The sequence below is a fragment of the Plasmodium falciparum genome, assembly GCF_000002765.6.
Source record: "Plasmodium falciparum 3D7 genome assembly, chromosome: 7".
Taxonomy (NCBI): Eukaryota; Apicomplexa; class Aconoidasida; order Haemosporida; family Plasmodiidae; genus Plasmodium; species Plasmodium falciparum.
Window position 1 is genome coordinate 1,378,414 of NC_004328.3, and position 20,184 is coordinate 1,398,597.

Below are 20,184 nucleotides of genomic sequence, written 5' to 3' on the forward strand. Positions count from 1 at the left end.
ATATTATATATTTAAAAAAAAAAAAAAAAAAAAAAAAAAAAATTTTTTTTTGAATAGTTTTCATTTTTTTTTTTTTTTTTTTTTTGGAATAAAATTTAAACTAATAAATGATTATTATTTAGGTATTATTTTGATCAACATATGTTGTTCAAGAATAGTTTTTCTTTAAGTATAGGAAATTTAATGGAATAAAGATAAATAAAAATGTCAATATATTTTTGGATAACATATTGCATATTTGTTTGTGTAATATATTATGAGGTACTATTCACAATTTAATTTTAATTTACAATAATGTGTAAAAAAATATAAAAAAATATAAATATTTATATATATATACATAGATATATATATATATATTTTTTTTTTTTTTTTTTTAATATAGAATACATTTTTGCACAAAACACAATTATCTTCTATTTTGGGATATCAGGGTATAGACAAGATTTTATTATTAGGAAAAGTAGATATGGCGAATATTTTGAATGAAAAATTATATAATTCAAGAAAATATATGCATAAAATATCAAGGGGGGTTTTATATAGTGATGATGATAATACAGTTGATGATTATAAAGATTATAAAAATAAAGATGTAAAATCAAATAAGGAAAATAATAATATTTCAGGGAATAAAGAAAATCATGGAAACGAGAATAATATTATTATGGAAGATGGAAATCCAGAGATAAGTTTTTTCACAAACAGAGAAAATTTAAAAATAGCAAAATATTGCTGGAAACCCAAAGAAGAAAAAACTAAAGCATATATTTTTGCTCTACATGGAGTTACTACACATTTAAGGAATCAATATTTAAATTATCATGGTAGGCCCGAATGGGCTAATAAAAATGAAATGACAATGAAGGAATGTTCTATTAATCATAATAATAAGTTGAGGAATAGTAGTTCTCAATCGAATAATATATCTGATGAAAAAACCGAGAACTGTTGTAAATCTAAAGATAATATATCAAATAAAATTAATGATGAGAATAATGTTAATAAAAATATTAATTCAGAAAATGTTTCAAATAAAAAAGATTTTAGAAAACCGATGGATGATAATAATGTTTTATTGTTTACCGAAAGTGATAAAGATAATGATGTTTATAAGAACTTGTATTATTGTTCAAAATGTGGTCTTTCAAAATATTGTAATTGTGGTAAAAGGACAATGTCTTATGAAAATAGTTGGATTCAATCATTAAATGTTAATGGTTATACCTTTTGTGGCATTGATAATCAATCACATGGATTATCAGAGGCGTCAAGAAATGAACGATGTTTTGTTGAAGATTTTGAAAATTTCGTTGCTGATGCTGTTCAGGCATTAGAAATATTTGTAAATGAATGGAAAGCGAAAAATGAATTAAAACCTATAATACTTATGGGTACATCTATGGGTGGATGCATAGCTGTAAAAATGTTTGAAAGAATATATGATGAAAAAAAAGAATGGAGAAAATATATTAAAGGTTTAGCACTAATATCTCCTATGATTAGTATAGAAAAACAAACAAGTACATTATTTAATAAAATGTTAATAGGCCTAGGGTATATTCTTAAAAATTTTTTTCCTCTTTATAAATTTAAAGTTTTAGGTAGGACTCTAAAATATCCATGGGTTAAACTGGATGATGATACAGATCCTTATCATTACCATGAAGAATTAAAAGCTGGTATAGCTTTAGAATGTTTATTTGGTACCTATTCATGTATGAAAAGTAAAATTTTAAAATATATAGACGAAAGTGATATTGATATTATAGTGTTACAATCAAAATATGATAATATAGTGGATCCGACAGGTTCTGTAAATTTTGTGAATAAAATGGTTAATATATATAACAAAAAAGAAGAAGATGATTCAAATAATAATGAAAGTAATAATAATAATAATAATAATAATAATAGTAATAATAATAATAACAATAATGATCATATAAATAATGCGGGAAATATAAAGTCGCATATTCATTCAAATAATATTAAAAATAATGAAAATATATCAGAAACTATAAAAAGTGAGGATGATAAAAATTTGATATCGAATAAATCAAATAGTTTATCTAACCAAACATGTAAATATGAAAAAGATTATATAATTCTCTCAGGAAAGGAATTAAAAGGTGATGATATTTTATGGAAACCATGTGATCATGGACATTATAAAAATTATAAAAGGAAGAAGAATTCTACAAAAAGTGATTTAAAAAATGAAAAGGATAAGAATAATTATAAACATTTAAGTGTACATATATTAAATTATGGATCGCACAAATTATCATGTGAGCCAGATAATAAAGTAACGTCATCGATATTTGTTGATTGGCTTAATAATATATTTAGCTAACATGTATATAAATAAATAAATAAATATATATATATATATATATGTGCGTGTGCCTATTTTGTTATTAAAAGATATATTTTTTATTTTATTTTATCTATTTAATATATTTATAATAAAATTGGTAGTACATTAATTTATGTGTACATATAAATTTTTATTTATTATATGTATTAATTAGAATATAAATTATATATTATTATAATTTTAAGTGATCGCATAATGTACATATTATTTATTATTTTTTTTTTTTTTTCCATTTTTTTTCTTTTTTTTCCTTTTTTTTTTTTTAAATTATAAAATAAGAAAATTATGTTTTTTACAGTATAATAATAAGAGATATATCAATAAAATAACAATATAGCAAATTAAGTAAAAGCCAAATACCTGTTTAATTTAATTATATATATATATATATATATATATATATATATATATATACTTAATATTATGTGTAATATTAATGAATTATAAGAACATATGATAAAAATTAAATTTAAAATAATGATTATGTATTTATATATATTATTAGTGTAATTTTATTATAATTATTATAAAATTTATTGTTGCTATTTTAGAATAATGCCTATTAGAATACTATTCACACTCGTTAATATTATATTAGGAATATATTATCTAAATATTAATATTTTCCGTGTTAAAATATTTTTGGTCTTTAGTAAATAATGATTATATATATATATTTTATTTTTGTTTTTTTCAATAGGTTATAAATATTTATTTTTTTATTTTTTTTATTTTGTTTTTGATTTATTTTTCTAATTATAATAAATATTTATATATTTTTTTTTTGTGATAATTATATAATTTAATGATTTAATAATTAATAATTTTTTTAAATGGGTTCAAATATTTTTATAAAAATAATAATATTAATCTTTGTAAATACGTCGATATATTAGAGAGAAAGATATAACATACAAGAATTTTTAGAACAAAGAAAAAAAAAAAAATAACAAAATATAAAAAAAATACAATTACTATTAGTTTGAAAAATACTTATTTCTTTTATTATGATACAAAATGTTTATTGTATAATTGTTTTATATAATTGCAGTGATACAAAGTTATATATTGGAATATCTATTATATACATATATGTTCTAATACGTTGTAATATATGTATTGCACACCTATAACCATTATTTCTCTACACACATTTATGTCATTTACAATAAAAAACAAGTTGTTTGTAAGTATAGTTTTACTGGTTATATAAATGTTTAAGAACAAAAAAAAAAAAAAAAAAATTATTATTACAATTTATCGTATGATATAAAATTAGATTTTATTAGAAATTAGAATTCAAAATTATAAAAAATGTAAAAGGTTTTATTATATTATTTTGTAAAAATTTTAATTAATTATTTTTTCCCCCCCTATTTAGTATTTTTTTAATTTTTTTTTTTTTTTTTTATTGTTTTAAATGAAAGGGAAATATATGGTTCTAGTAAAAAAATTTATTTTTATAATAAGAAAATAATTGTGTATTATATTACAGAACAATAATAATATTTTATATTAAACATATATAATTCTTTTAGTAAAGTAGAATACATTTTTATATATTAATTATTTATTTATAATTTTAATCATGAAATAATATAAGTATCACAATAAATATGAAAGTGAACTACTCTAAAATATTATTATTTTCCCTTCCATTAAATATATTGCTATCATCATATGTATGAATAAAAAAAAATTATTATATATATATATATATGTAATGTTTAATTATTTATGTAAATATGCTATATACATATATATATATAAAATATTTAAAATCATAAAAAACAACTAAATATTACATACATATTATATATATATTACATTCTTCATAGGCAAATAGTAAAAATAAACCATACATCACACCACACACACCAAATACTACATCACGAGTGTTAAACAAATGTGACATAAATACGTCAATTTATGATGATCCGGATATGAAATTTGTGAAGGAAAATTTCTATCGACAAACTTCGCAACGTTTTGAAGAATACGAAGAACGTATGAACAAAAAAAAAAAAACGTCAAAAATGTAAAGAACAATGTGACAAAAATATAAAAAAAATTATTGTAAAAGATAAAATCGAAAAAACATTAGCAGAAAAAGTGGAAAAAGTTTGTCTTATGTGTGCTTGTGGATTAGGAGGTGGTGTTGCACCTGTTTGGAGTTTGGTCAGCTGTTTATGGTATGAAAAATGGTCACAATATATTATTGCAAAGGTCCTTGAAGAGGCTATTGATGATTCTAATGAAGCAGGTATAGCTAAAGCTATTGAAGGGTTAGGATCATTACATGAATTAGGTAAACTAGTTGGGGATAACTGGTCAAATATAGTTACTCCAGAAACTTATTCCAATCCCAATCTACCTTCGAGCGCACTTCAGTGGGTAAATATTACAATGTGCTATAACGAATCTAATGAAAATGTGCTTTTTTGTAATGCTATACAACAAACCCGACAAAATGTTTTTGTTCCTGCTTCAAAAGTTGCAGCAGATGCTGATGAAGCTGGTAAAATTGCATACTCAGCTACTGAAAAATCCGAACTTCTCAAAACCGCATCTGCTACTAATGCTTTAAGTACTGCCATAATATCCTCAGTTCTTTCAATAATAGTTATAGTTTTAGTTATGGTAATTATTTATATAATTTTACGTTATATCGTAGAAAAAAAAAAAAAAAATGAATAAAAAACAACAATACACAAAATTATTAAATCAATAAATATATGGTTTAATGATATAAAATTCAATTTAATGTTTTGTGAATTTTAGACTTAGAATACAAGGATATTATGATAATTAAATTTTTATAACATTATATTTTTTTTTCTTGTAAATTTTTTTTTGTTTATTATTATATGGTTATTAAATTATTTAATTTATATTTATTTAATTTTTTTTAGTGAAAAGATTATTATATATATATTTTTTTAAATGAAGAACCTACATGAATATATATTTATTTATAGTACACTATTTATGAAAACCTTAAAAAAATGTATATTTTAAATTCTTCATATATAAAATAATATATAATGGAATATATCATATAATAAATATATGTTATCATTAAACGTATATTGATATATTATTTAAAATCTAATTATATTTATATAATATAAACTAATATAAATATATATGATTTTAATTAATAACATTTATCTTTATCATTTAATTTTTATAATATATATAATATATATTTATTATTATTATTATTTTACATTACAATGGCCTGTGTAATATTAGATATTATGTTAAAGGTTTTTTATCTCATTTTTTTAATAAAACAAAATATGTGTTATATAATAACAGGACACATATTATCAAAAATGTAATATATATATATATAGTTATTATACACTAACAAAAATACTTTGAAAAAGATATATGTATATATTAACACATTAAAATATAATAAGAACCAATTAACCTAACCTTACAATAATCATAATTATAAAATAGTAACAATATATTATATGTAATAGTTATAATTATATTAGAATAATAATATTTATATGATATCCTTTTTTTTTCTTGACTATACTAATACATATAATAAATATAATGGGAAATTTAAAACAATGTATAAATATTAACAACATGTAATATATTAAAAATAAATATATATATAGTTCATTTTTTCTATTTATATATGATCATAAAAAATTTATCATTATTATTATTATTACAGAATAGTAACAATTACTATAATTTTATTTTTAAAAAGTACATCTTTAAGAAAACTTCTATTATAATATAATCATACTATTAATTTCTGATGCATTGTAAAAGTATTATATGATATTTGGTATTATATAAGTAAAATATATATATGTAATGTTTAAAACATAAAAAAAAAATATAAATATATTATAATTACATTATTTATATTTATACATAACAATATAAAATACAGTATATCAGTATGTGGTATCTTTTGAAAATATTTTAAATTTTATTCTTTTAATAGTTGTATATTTTCAATTTATAAAATTTCATTTTATAATTAACTAATATATAATTGTTTTAAATATCCTATTAATTATGCATATATATTTATATATTAATATTTATAAATTAGGATACCATAATTAAATAACATAAAATAATAGATACAATAGAGAGCATTTTCTAACACAAAAGAAGGCTTAGAAACAAAAATGAAATAAACTAAAAAGTAAAATGTAAATATTAAAATACATATATGAAAGTATATCATTTTATTTATTTTAAAATTAATATTATATTTTATTAATTACAAGGTCTTTTGTTATTAGTTCAAAAATAATAATTATAATAGAATATATGTTAGGATATTTATTTAATAAAACTAATGAGGCCTATTATAATATATATGTGGTTTACACCCATAACAACTATTGATCTACACATTTATATGTGTATTTGCAGGAAAATATATTGTTATTTATTAAAATTATATAATATATATATATATTTAATATTTGTTAAAATTTACATCAATATTAATTTATCAGAATGTTTATATATATTTATATATATGAGAGAATTATTTTAAGAAAAATTACCAAAAAAAAAAAAAAAAAAAAAATAAATAAATAATGTAAAATAAAAATTTTTTTTTATTTATTTTATATGATATTTATATATTTTTTTAAATATTAGATGAACATTGTCATAAAATAATTTATATGTATGACGAAAATATTATGTTATTATATCATGAAAATATAATAAAATTTCCGCTTATCCACGTATTATATAAATTATGCATTAGAAAACAAAATAGATCATTTTTTGTAAATTAGATTAATAAAATTTGAAATATAACATATTATTTTTTTGAATTAAAAATGAATATGTATTACCTAAATATGTTATTGTTTACCTTTTTAATAAATACATTAGTATTACCACATTATGTATGCAAAAAAGATACATTATTATTACAATGACATAAATATATAATAAAACAATTATTATATATCCAATATTCATTCTTTCTTTCTTCCTTTTTTTTTAGGAGAATTATCTAAATAACCATTATAATGTAGGTCTCATTCAAAACAACACCAAAAGAGCAACGATAAATTCAAGATTATTAGCACAAACAAAAAATCATAATCCGCATTATCATAATGACCCAGAACTCAAAGAAATAATTGATAAAATGAACGAGGAAGCAATCAAAAAATACCAACAAACTCATGATCCATATAAACAATTGAAAGATGTAGTAGAAAAAAATGGAACAAAATATACAGGTGGTAAAGATGCAGAACCTATGTCAACGCTAGAAAAAGAATTATTGGAAACATATGAAGAAATGTTTGGTAACGAAAGTGATATGTTGAAGTCGGGAATGAGTCCAAATGTTGATGAAAAATCTTCAACATGTGAATGTACTGATATTAATGGTGTGAAATTAGCAAAAACAAAAGGAAGAGATAAGTATTTAAAACACCTAAAACACAGATGTATAGGTGGAATATGTTCTTGCACACTAGGTAGTGCACTCTTAACATATATAGGTACGGTAGCTGCAAAAGCTGCTATCATTGCTAAGTTTGCAGAAGTGCCTAAGAATTGCATCACCTCTATTTCTATATTGCATATGCTTACTTATGATTCTATGTCTTCTGCTATAAAATCAGTAGGTACAGCAGTTTGTGTTGCTGATTTAGCAGGAGAAGCAACTACTGTTAGTGCAATTTTTGTTCCTTGTGGTATTGCAGCTTTGGTTCTGCTTATATTAGCTGTTGTACTTATAATATTATATATATGGTTGTATAGGAGAAGAAAAAATTCGTGGAAACATGAATGCAAGAAACATTTATGCAAGTAATAAATTTTTAAAAATATGAATTATGTAATTTGTGAATCGTATATACATTATATTTTATAATAATTATTTTTTACAGAAGTAATATTTTTAGAATTATTTGTTTTTAAAGAAAATATATATATTTATTTATAAATAAATAAACAAAAGTATTAAAAGTCTTATATTATATTGTGTTATAATATATCTGTTGATCAATTAACATATTTTATTTTTATTACATTTCTAACCAAATGTATATTTTTCTCTGTTAAAATAATAACTATTATAATATATAATTCATTTTATAATTTTTATTTATTGATGTATTTATATAAAATTTATTTTATGCTTTCCTATTATATTTTTATATTAAATTAATATTATATAATGAACATACAAAAATTAATCTCCTAATTAAATAATTATTAATGATCATTTATGTATATATAATTGAAAAATAGTATATACATATTTCTATTGTACATAAACTAAATCTTCAACGTTTTTTAACTAATAAAACTATAGTATTATTTAATATATTAAATCTTATAATATTATGTTTACTATCTGTTTTTTCTTATACTTTATTTAAGAAAAATGTACAGGTTCATTTCATAATTCGCACAACGAATATTTCAAACCTTATATAAAAATATATGTTGTATCGAAAAATATAGTAAATATTTGGAAATCAAATAAAAAGAATATATTAAAGCATTTTTATATTTATCAAATAAATAATTTCTAATAAAATATTTGCGTAATATTAAAATATTTAATAATTTAAATATCTAATATTTATATTTGTTATTTTAGTTATTTAAATGTTTTTTTTTTGTTATAAAATATATTTTTTACAATACATAAATATTTTTTTGAAATATGATTTTATGAGAGTTAAGAATAATAAAAAATCCCCTGAAAATTTTATAATTTATATCACACACATATATATATAGTAATCTTTTTTGTTATATAAAAAATTAAAACATTTGAGTATGTAAAAAATAAATATGAAAAATGTTTTATAAATAAATTTTAAAAAATAAATACAGTTTTGTTTAAAAATATGAAACGCAAAAAAAAAAAAAAAAATATACATGTATATACATATATATTGCATTTATATATACCTATATATCCATATATGCACAAACCTACTTGTATACATACTTACATATATACCAATACATATATATTAATATTTATATATAGGAAAAAACCCAATATTACGTCTGGACGTACAAATCTTTTTCGTGTCATTGATATACCTCAAAATGATTATGACATACCTACAACAAAATCATCAAATAGGTATGTCCCATATGAAAGTGACCGTTATGTTGGCAAAACATATATTTACGTGGAAGGAGACGAAACGGACGATTACAGTTATATTCGTGATATATATTCCTCTGATATTACTTCTTCATCAGAAAGTGAGTATGAAGAGATAGATTTAAATGATATATATGTATCGGGTAGTCCAAAATATAAAATGTTTATCGAAGTAGTACTAGAACCATTAAATAGGGATACATTTAATTTATCAAGTGGTAACACATCTACCAATAAACTTACAGATAATGAATGGAATCAATGGAAACAGGATTTTATTGAACAATATTTAACTCATATAGGATCTGCTGTACCATTATACATGAGTTACAAACTGATAATATGTATATGTATACCCAAACTAATATTTTACATGTTATTATGGATGAAAAACCTTTTATTACATCAATATAAGATAGATTTCTTGGTAGTGGTCATCAATAAGTTACTTATAATATTGATTGGAATATTCGAATAAACACTTATATATATCTTTTAACATTACCCATGCTCCTAAGGATAATAGTTTATATTCTGGAATTTATTGAATTAATGATTCTCTAAGTCGTAACCGTAATATTGATATATATGATGAAATGCCCAAAAGAAAAGAAAAAGAATTATTTGGAACCAAACATACAAAAAATATAACGTTTAATCGTGTCGCTACACAAACATATAGTGATCCTATAGATAGTTAGTTAGATTTGTTCCATAAATGGTTAGATAGACATAGAGATATGTGAGATAAGTGGAAAAACAAGTAGGATATATTACATAAATTGAATGAAGAATGGACTATAGAACATAATGAAGATCTGTTGGATATACCATCATCAAGTCATGATGATATTCTTAAAATTAAGGATGAAACATATAATATCATTAGTACAAATAATATATATGATCATCCCTCACAGGAAACCCCCCTCCAACTACTTGGATCAACAAATATCATACCCAGTTATATTACCACGGAACAAAATAATGGACTGCGCACAAATATATCTATGGATATACCTTTTGATGAACAAAATAATAATTTGGAAAACAGCAATATAACATATGAAGATGATGAGGTGCAAAATTCGTAGAATTTTTGACGATATAGGAAATAATTATCCTGAAGCATATAAGGAAATGAAAATAATTTAGGTGATGATTTATATATATATATATATATATACAAATCAATAACTTATAAGAATTAAAACCAATTTGAATGATGAAAAACAACAAAATATATATAATATATGGAATATATAAAAATATAGGGAAAATATATAAATTTGTAAAAACCATGTGTTTTTATTTTATTATAAATGTGGGATAAATTATCTTATAACATATTGGAATATATTTAAATTCATTCACATATATATATAGTAGAAAAAATTACAAAACATTTAATATGAATTACAAATTATTTACTTATATAATTATTATAAATTTATTTTTATTTTTTTTGATATTCATACACCTAATTATCATTATATAGTATTGAAAACATTTTATATAAAAATTAAGTTTTCCATTTATAATTACTAATTATAAATAATATTAAATTATATTATTCCTTATATTAATTACTATATATAATATCTTGTTACATCTTACATATATATTATTATCCTAACAATTATTATAATTATTAAAATTTATGTTTTTAAATACATCCCTAGAACATTTAATAATACAATTAATATATCAATAAATGCTGAAATAGTATATCTACCATTTTAATATTTTATATAATATATATGTAAAAATAGTATATTGTCAAAATATTACAATCGTTAAATTATCAATATAATATATTAGGATAACATACAAAAGTACATAAAACTAAAAAAACATAGCATTTTATTATATGTATAAGTTTTCACATCCATAATTTTTGTTTTTGTTTTTTGTTACTTAATAATAAATATAAATATATATTTATCTTAATAATATGATTTATTACATTAAGAATAAATAAATATTTTAAATGTTTTTAAATATTTTTATAAGAATAATATTATTAAACTTAAGAAGAACGTAGATAAATTAGAGGGAATGGTATAACATACAACAAGCTTTAGAACAAAACAAAATAACAAAAAATAGAGGATACCAAATTAATTTATAAATATGTATATTTACTATTAGTTTAAAAAGATTGTATATAATTTATTATGTTATACAATATTTGTTGTTAAATTGTTTTATAATAACAATATTAGAAACATATATGTTAGAATAACTATATCATATGTATTTCATATATATGTTCTAAAATAGTATTATATATATAATTCATAGAGAATTCCCAAAACTATAGTTTTACACATTTGTAAATAATTTATAACACAAGAATACGTTGTATTATTACTATATCATAAAGTGTTATGAAAATTATGAGAAAAAAAAAAAATTACCATTATAATTTATTGTGTAATATAAAATAAAATTTTATTAAAAATTAAAAAAAAAAAAAAAAAATTAATAAAAAATGTAAAATGTTTTCTTAAATTTTTTTTAAAATTAATTTTTTTTATTCTTTTTTTTTGTTTTAAATAAATGAGCAAATATGGTTCCACTGTAAAAAAAAAAATATATATATTTACATAATGGGAAAATAATTGTTAATTATATTAAATAAATTATAATAATATATTAGGTTAAACATATTTAATTTATTTATAAAATAAAATAAAATATTTTGTGTGATTTTTTTAGTTATAATTTTTATCATTAAATAATATACGTATCACAATTAAAAAAAATGAAAGACCATTATATTAATATATTATTGTTTGCTCTTCCATTAAATATATTGGTAATTCCATGTTACATATGTATTAAATATTTATTAATGTTATAAAATATATATATATTTATTACGATACCATTTATATAATTGTTGTATCTATATATCCATATATAATATATATATAGTCAAAATATACATATTTATAAACCAAAAAATTATACATATTTATTACAAATATATAAAATAATAAACTACAACTAAACATTACATATTTATATATGTCACCATTTCTTTATAGGTATATAATCAAAGGAACTATTACATTACACCACGTCATACAGAAACCAACAGATCTTTATGTGAATGTGAATTATATTCACCTACGAACTATGATAGTGATCCCGAAATGAAAAGGGTAATGCAACAATTTGTGGATCGTACAACACAACGATTTCACGAATATGATGAAAGGATGAAAACTACACGCCAAAAATGTAAAGATAAATGCCATAAAGAAATTGAAAAGATTATTTTAAAAGATAAAATGGAAAAACAAATGGCACAACAGTTAACAACATTAGAAACAAAGATAGGTACCGATGATATTCCCACATGTGTCTGCGAAAAATCAATGGCGGACAAAATGGAAAAAGATTGTTTGAGATGTACGTATGGTCTAGGAACTCTTGCACCAACGGTTGGATTAATTGGTTCAGTTGCTGTGGGTGCGTGGAAACCTACGGCACTTAAGGCCGCTATTGTGGCAGCTCAAAAAGCAGGTGATGCGGCCGGTGTAGCTGCTGGTGAAGCTGCAGGTAAGAAAGCAGTTATTTTGGCATTACAACATTTTAAATTAGATAATTTATTTCCTGAAATATATAATGCCATTGTTAAAATAAGACATTATGCTGATGTCAAAAATTTTTCCGTTGCTATTGTTGAAGAACATTCACTGAAATGTCAGTCGTTGGACCTTAAGGTTACTACCAATCCTACATGCGAAACATTTGAGTTTAATATAGGAATGCGTATACCTGATAGTAGTTTCGTTGAACCAGTAGATCAAGTTGTACCAGAAGTGTTAGACTCTCTTGTTGGAAATATCAAAGAGGTTGCTGAAGCCAAAGCTGCTGAGGTGGCTGCCGCTAAAACAGCAGAATTTAAAATAGCAAACGTTGGTGCAGTAGAATCTACATATGGTAGTTGCCAGACTGCTATTATTGCTTCCATCGTTGCAATAGTAGTCATAGTTTTAATTATGGTGATAATTTATTTAATTTTACGTTATCGACGAAAAAAAAAAATGAAGAAAAAACTTCAATATATAAAATTATTAAAAGAATAGATATGTGACGTTTGGTATTTTTGATGTTGGTAGGACGTTTGGTACACGTAGTGTTTTCGTTTGAATGTACCATTTTTTTTTTTTCATTATTAATAACTATATATTTTTATATGTATTAATTGTACACATATAATGTGTTTTGTTATGTGTCAATTTTTTCATTAGTTATTGTATAAATGTTTTTATTCAAAGACTTTTATTCTTTAATAAATCATATATTTTTTTTTAATATATATATTAAATACTAAACTCATAAGTGTAGGTATAGGTAATTGTTTAGGAAATAAAATATGGCATATATATATATATATATATATATATTTATATAATACTTCATATTAAATGTTATATAACAAAACATAACAAATATATATGTAATAATAATAATTATTAATTGTAGGAAACATATTTTTGAAAAAAAAATTAGTCTATATTTATATAATAAACCAATTAATATAAATAAACATTTTTATTTTGTCAAATATATTACCTACAAAAACCTGTCATATTATACATATATATTAAAAAAAATATATATATGTATTAATTTATATATTTAATATCCTGTTGTGTTCTTTTTATATATTATTAAAAATACCAGAGCACAATAAATACAAAAAGTGGGCAAAATATAAATAAAAAAAAGTACATAATATATAAAAATAAAAAAGAACACTAAAAAAAATACGACAGCAGAACAATTATATTAAATAAATAAAATCATAAACTTAAATAAAGGAAACAATATAGAAAACAAAAAACAAATCAAAATAATTTTTCTTTCCTTTGCAATTTCTATTTTGATATTGCATATATATATACATATATTACTTCATATATTAAATAATATATAATATGTTATAAATATAAATAGATTAAGCATTAAATTAGTATAAAACTTATGTTATATATATATATATAGTAACTACAAAAATGTTTTGAACAAAATATATGTATATATTAACATATTATAATATAACAAGTATGAATTAACTTAATCTTACAATAATTATTATTATAAAACAGTAACAATATATAATATATAATAATTATAGTTGTATTAGAATAATCATATTTATATCATATTTGTTTCTTTTATAGATATACTAATTTATATAATTAATAAAATAGGAAATTTAAAACAATATATAAATATTAATAACTTGTAAAATATTAAAAATAAATATATGTATATATTATTTTTACAATTAACTTAATAATATTAATACATTATTAATATTATTATTATTATTATGGTTTTGATTATATAATAGTAAAAATTACTATATGTTTATTTTTAAAAAGTATATCTTTAAGAAACGTATTATTATAGTGTAATCATACAATTAATTTCTTATGTATTGTACAAATAATATATTATTTTTCGCATTATATAAATTCAATTGATATATTTAATTTTTTACCACATACTATTTATTGATACAAAAATAATTATGTTATTTATATTTATACACAGCAATATAGAATAAAGTATCTCACTATGTGACATGTTTGGAAAATATTTTATATTGTATTCTTGTAATAAAAATATATATATATTTATAATTTATTAAAAAAAATATTTTATGATTCTTTAATATATAATTGCTTTAAATATCCTATTATATATATATATATATATTATTATTTATAAATTATTATAGCATAATTAAGTAACATAAAATAAGAGATACAATAGAGAGCATTTTCTAACATAGAATAATGCTTAGCAACAAAAATGAAATAAACTAAAAAGAAAAATATAAATATTAAAATATACATGAAGAGTATATTATTATATTAGTTTTAAAATTAATATTATATTTTATTAATTACAAGAAAATTTATTGTTATTTTCACAATTGTAATTCTATTAGAATATATTTTAGGATATTTATTTGATAAAAATCATAAGAGTTATCATTATATATATGTGGTTTATACGCATAACAACTATTGTTCTACACATTGGCATATAATTCACAACACAAAAAACAAATTGTTTTTAATTACAGATTTACTTGTTATGTAGATTTATAAAAATAAATTTAGTTGTACTTTATTATTTTAAATAAGATTAAATTTTATTACAAATTAAAAATAAAAATTATGCAAAATGTAATATTTTTATATATTATATTTTTAATAATAATATTAATTTTTATTTTTTTTTTTGTTTTTTTTTTATTTATGAATTCTTATAAATATATACATACATATAAAAGAATTTTTAAATGATTATAATAATCCCTTTTGGAATTTTTGATTTAATATGAAGAATATCATACTATATGTTTACAGAATACTTTATATATTTATAAATAAAAATGAAATGTATATTATATTATATTATATTATATTATATTATATTATATTATATTATATTATATTATATTATATTATATTATATTATATTATATTATATTATATTATATTATATTATATTATATTATTGTAGAATACATCGTCTTTATTATAAATAGAATGAAAAAAATAAATAGATAAATATATATATAATAAACATGTTAGAAGGAAAATAATATATATATTTATTAATTTAGATATGAATATTATTTTATAAAAATATCTATATTATTTTAAAAAAATTATTATTTATTATGTTTTTATTATCAATATTTTAAATTATATAAGTAAGGAATAGAAATAAAGGTATAAGGTGTAATGATATAATATGTCCAAATGTATATAATACATGTTTATATACTTGATATATTTGTTCTTACTTTGTATCATATTTATTTGTTTTTTGTTCTTTGTTTTTTTTTTTTTTTTTATAATTATGTTTTTTCATAATATATGATTTTAGTAGAATAAGTTTTGTTTATATTTTTTAAGAATTCAATATAATTAATAAATAATATCGTTTTAACTATGTGCACCCTTTGGAAAATAAAATAAATTAAAAAAAAAAAATAATAAAATAAAATAAAATAAAATGTGTGTTCCTTTATATAATTTTATCATATGCATATATATAAATATATATATGATTGTTATTCTATGTAATTTAATATATTAATTATTTCAGTATATTATAACGAAAGTTGTTTTTTTAAAATATATGTATGTATTATAGAACCTTGATAATATATTTAAGAAAAAATTAAAGATATATTTATTAAAAATTTCCTAAAAAAAAAATCATAAATATTAAATATGATGTAGATACTTAATATTACATAAAAAAGAATTTATAATATATAATGTATTTATAATATAATATTATATATATATTTTTTTTTTAAATGCATGTATATAAAAATAGCCGGATTAAAAAAAAGTCTATTAACTATAAACTATTGTGAATTGTTTAGCTCTAAAAGGAATAATGTAAAAAATTTATAATTATATATAATTTTCATAATATATTATAAAAAGATGGTTATTATATATTATATAAATGTATATTTTTAAAATACCAAATTATTTATAATTTGATATATAATAAACTTTCTAAAATTTTTTTTTTTTTTTATTAATTTATATGAGATTAATATACATAAAATATTTTATATTATTAATAGTGATAATTATATATATTAGAACATAATAAAAAAAAATGTTATATAAATATTCGTAGTACAATACAATTATAAGTAATATATAGTATATACATATATATATTTTTTATTATTTTATTTTAAAAAATAAAGTTTGAACCCCAATATAAGCACATTTTTATATTATATAGGTATCCATATAACAATATTTCTACTTACAAATTTTTTTTTTATTTTTGGTTAGTATCTAATAATAATTATATACACACATGTATATTATATTTTTGTTAATATTTCTGTTATAATTAAATATTGAATTGTTCATTTTTAGTTAAAGTAAGAATAAATTAATAGCTAACGAATATAATATTTCAAAGTATTCATTCGATTTAAATCGTAAATATTAATAAATATTCTATAAAAATTATACGATAAGAATAATTAGGGTTTATTCGAACAATTAAAATTATATTTATTAATGTTCATTTATATCATATATATGAAATTATAATTTAAATAATAATGGAATATATTAATATAATTATAATAAACATATTCAATTATATATTCAATCATAAAATAATTCATAAAAGGAAGGTAATAAATAAATATTACATTGTTCTTGAAAATCATATATTATAATTATATATATGTGTGTGAATATATAAGAGATGTATTTTAAAAAAGAAATTAAAAATTATAGTTTTTAATAAGTAAAAGAAAATGGTATTGAAATAAAAGAAAATAAATAAATAAATAAAATATATAAAACATAATAATCATATATATATTTATTCTTTATATAATTCTTCCAATAACAAACGCAAAATAATAAATATATTAATCTAAATATATGAACTAACAAAATATATCTATTCTTTTAATAATTTTATGTATTGTAGTTTTTTCGTTATTTTTTTTTTTCGTCTATAACGTAATATAAAATAAATTATAAGCATAACCAAAATTATAACTACTATTGCAACAATAGAAGCAGTTATAGCTGTCGAGTATGTAAAACCTGAAGCAGTTACCTCAGCAACATTTGCATCTGTAACAGAGGTAGCTTCAGCAGCTGCCTTCGTAGCAACAGTTTCTGTATGCTTTCTTGTAATCTCCGCAAATTTAAAAGGACCCTTTTCCATGAACATACACATAGGGTCTCCGTCGTAGGTACCGTCACGGAAAATGCAAATTTTCTCACCTAATTCTTTTAAAGATGAATTAAGTACAGCGGAATCTTTAAATGTTTTTGCATTAACAAGATTTGTCCATGCATCGTTCGTTAAACTAGTTAGACCGAAATTTTGTTTTAATAATTCAATGGCTTTAGCAATACCCGCATCAATACCCTTTTGAACAGCAGCTGCAGTAGCGGCTATTTCCCATCTATAATAACCTAAACCACTAACTAATCCCCAACAAGGTGTAATTGCTCCCATATTTTTCCCACAATTGAGACAAAATTTCTCTGTTTTGTCAGCCACCGACTTCTCGCACACACATGTAGGGATAGCGTCACTATCTAGATCTGTTTGTAGTGCGCCAAATTTGTCCTTTAAATCTTTTTCGATTTTATCTTTTAATATAATGTTTTGTATTTCTTTATCACACTTTTCTTTACACTGTATACGTTTTTCTTTCATCCATTCGTCATATTCTTCAAAACGTTTGGACGTTTGTAGATCAAATTGTTGCATCACTGAATTCATTTCGGGGTCATTATAATAAATGGACGTATATAAATCGCATTCGCATAATATTCTATGTATTTTTTCTTTATGTGGTATAGGGCTTTTATGGTTCCTTTGATAATGCACCTATTAAAATGTTGTCATATATATGTAATATTTAGTTGTAATTTATGATTATATATATTTATAATAAATACGTATATTTTTATGTTTATATATATGTATATTTGGACTATATGTATAATAATTATATGTATGATATTGTAATAAGTATATATAATATAATAATATTTATGAATATTTGATTCATACACGACATAATTTTACCAATATGTTTAATGGAAGCGCAAACAATAATATATTAATATAATGGACTTTCATTTTTATTTTTGTTATATTTATAATAATTTATGATTAAAATTATATGAAAAAGATCGATATATAATACCTTATTTTATTTTGTAAATAAATTAAATATGTTTAACCTAAAATATTATTATAATTTGTTTAATATAATTAACAATAATTTCCCAATATATCAATATATATTTTTTTCTGGAACCATATTTGCCTTTTTTTTTAACACATAATAAAAAAAAAAAATTTTTTTAAATATAAAAATAATATAAGAAAATATATCACATTTTTTATAATTTTGAATTTTAATTTTTAATAAAATTTAATTTGATGTAATACGATAAATTACAATTATAATATTTTTTTATATTTTTCAAAAACACGTTACGATACAGTTACAATAGAACTTATATATTTTTTGTTGTAAAATAAATACATATATGTAAAGTAATAGTTATTCAATGTGTATATCACATATAATTTACAATTTGGAAAAACATATAAGTGAAATGGATATTGCAACATGTTCACAAAATTGTTATCATATAAGAATCATTGCATATCATAATATTTGTTATTAAAAGTAAAACAAACAAAATATATATTTTAATAGTAGTTAAACCAAATATATTTTAATAATTTTATTTTTATGTAATTTCTGGTTCTAAGATTTTTTGTATCTTATATCTTTCTCTCTAATGTATCTAAAATTATATACATATAAATATATATGTATATTTTTTAAATTATATTGTATTAAAAAAATATTTATATTTAATATTAAAAAAAATTTAATAATAAAGAAAATATTAATATAATAAAATACTATTGTATAGTTTTATGTAATATTGTATGTTATACAAATATATCCTGTTCATAATATAGAAATTACTGCAATATTTTGTTAATATATGTATTATATTAAATATTAAAATGGTATATATATTATTTTAGGAATTATGGATATAATAATTGTAGTATT

General features: G+C 19.3%; 4 protein-coding genes and 2 pseudogenes across 4 annotated transcripts, besides 2 other annotated features; 5 read left to right on the forward strand and 1 right to left on the reverse strand.

Annotated features, from left to right (window-relative positions):
• Window positions 1-204: 204 nt before the first annotated feature.
• Window positions 205-2,356, forward strand: PF3D7_0731800 (alpha/beta hydrolase, putative; the record flags this gene model as incomplete). The annotated part of the gene is made up of 2 exons (XM_002808755.1): window positions 205-261; window positions 386-2,356. 2 exons carry the CDS (start codon window positions 205-207, stop codon window positions 2,354-2,356), a joined length of 2,028 nt encoding a protein of 675 aa, XP_002808801.1.
• Window positions 2,357-3,996: 1,640 nt separating this feature from the next.
• On the forward strand, window positions 3,997-5,111 carry PF3D7_0731900 (annotated as a pseudogene).
• Window positions 3,997-5,111: a sequence feature (rifin, pseudogene).
• A 2,110-nt stretch (window positions 5,112-7,221) lies between these two features.
• On the forward strand, window positions 7,222-8,213 carry PF3D7_0732000 (stevor; the record flags this gene model as incomplete). Its single annotated transcript, XM_001349175.1, has 2 exons — window positions 7,222-7,290; window positions 7,392-8,213. The coding sequence occupies 2 exons, from the start codon at window positions 7,222-7,224 to the stop codon at window positions 8,211-8,213; spliced, it is 891 nt and encodes a 296-aa protein (XP_001349211.1).
• Window positions 8,214-9,339: 1,126 nt separating this feature from the next.
• On the forward strand, window positions 9,340-10,624 carry PF3D7_0732100 (annotated as a pseudogene).
• Window positions 9,340-10,624: a sequence feature (erythrocyte membrane protein 1 (PfEMP1), pseudogene).
• Window positions 10,625-12,297: 1,673 nt separating this feature from the next.
• PF3D7_0732200 (rifin) lies at window positions 12,298-13,630 on the forward strand (the record flags this gene model as incomplete). The annotated part of the gene is made up of 2 exons (XM_001349176.1): window positions 12,298-12,351; window positions 12,584-13,630. The coding sequence occupies 2 exons, from the start codon at window positions 12,298-12,300 to the stop codon at window positions 13,628-13,630; spliced, it is 1,101 nt and encodes a 366-aa protein (XP_001349212.1).
• Window positions 13,631-18,023: 4,393 nt separating this feature from the next.
• PF3D7_0732300 (rifin) lies at window positions 18,024-19,226 on the reverse strand (the record flags this gene model as incomplete). Its single annotated transcript, XM_001349177.1, has 2 exons — window positions 18,024-18,971; window positions 19,158-19,226. The coding sequence occupies 2 exons, from the start codon at window positions 19,224-19,226 to the stop codon at window positions 18,024-18,026; spliced, it is 1,017 nt and encodes a 338-aa protein (XP_001349213.1).
• Between the last annotated feature and the right edge of the window lie 958 nt (window positions 19,227-20,184).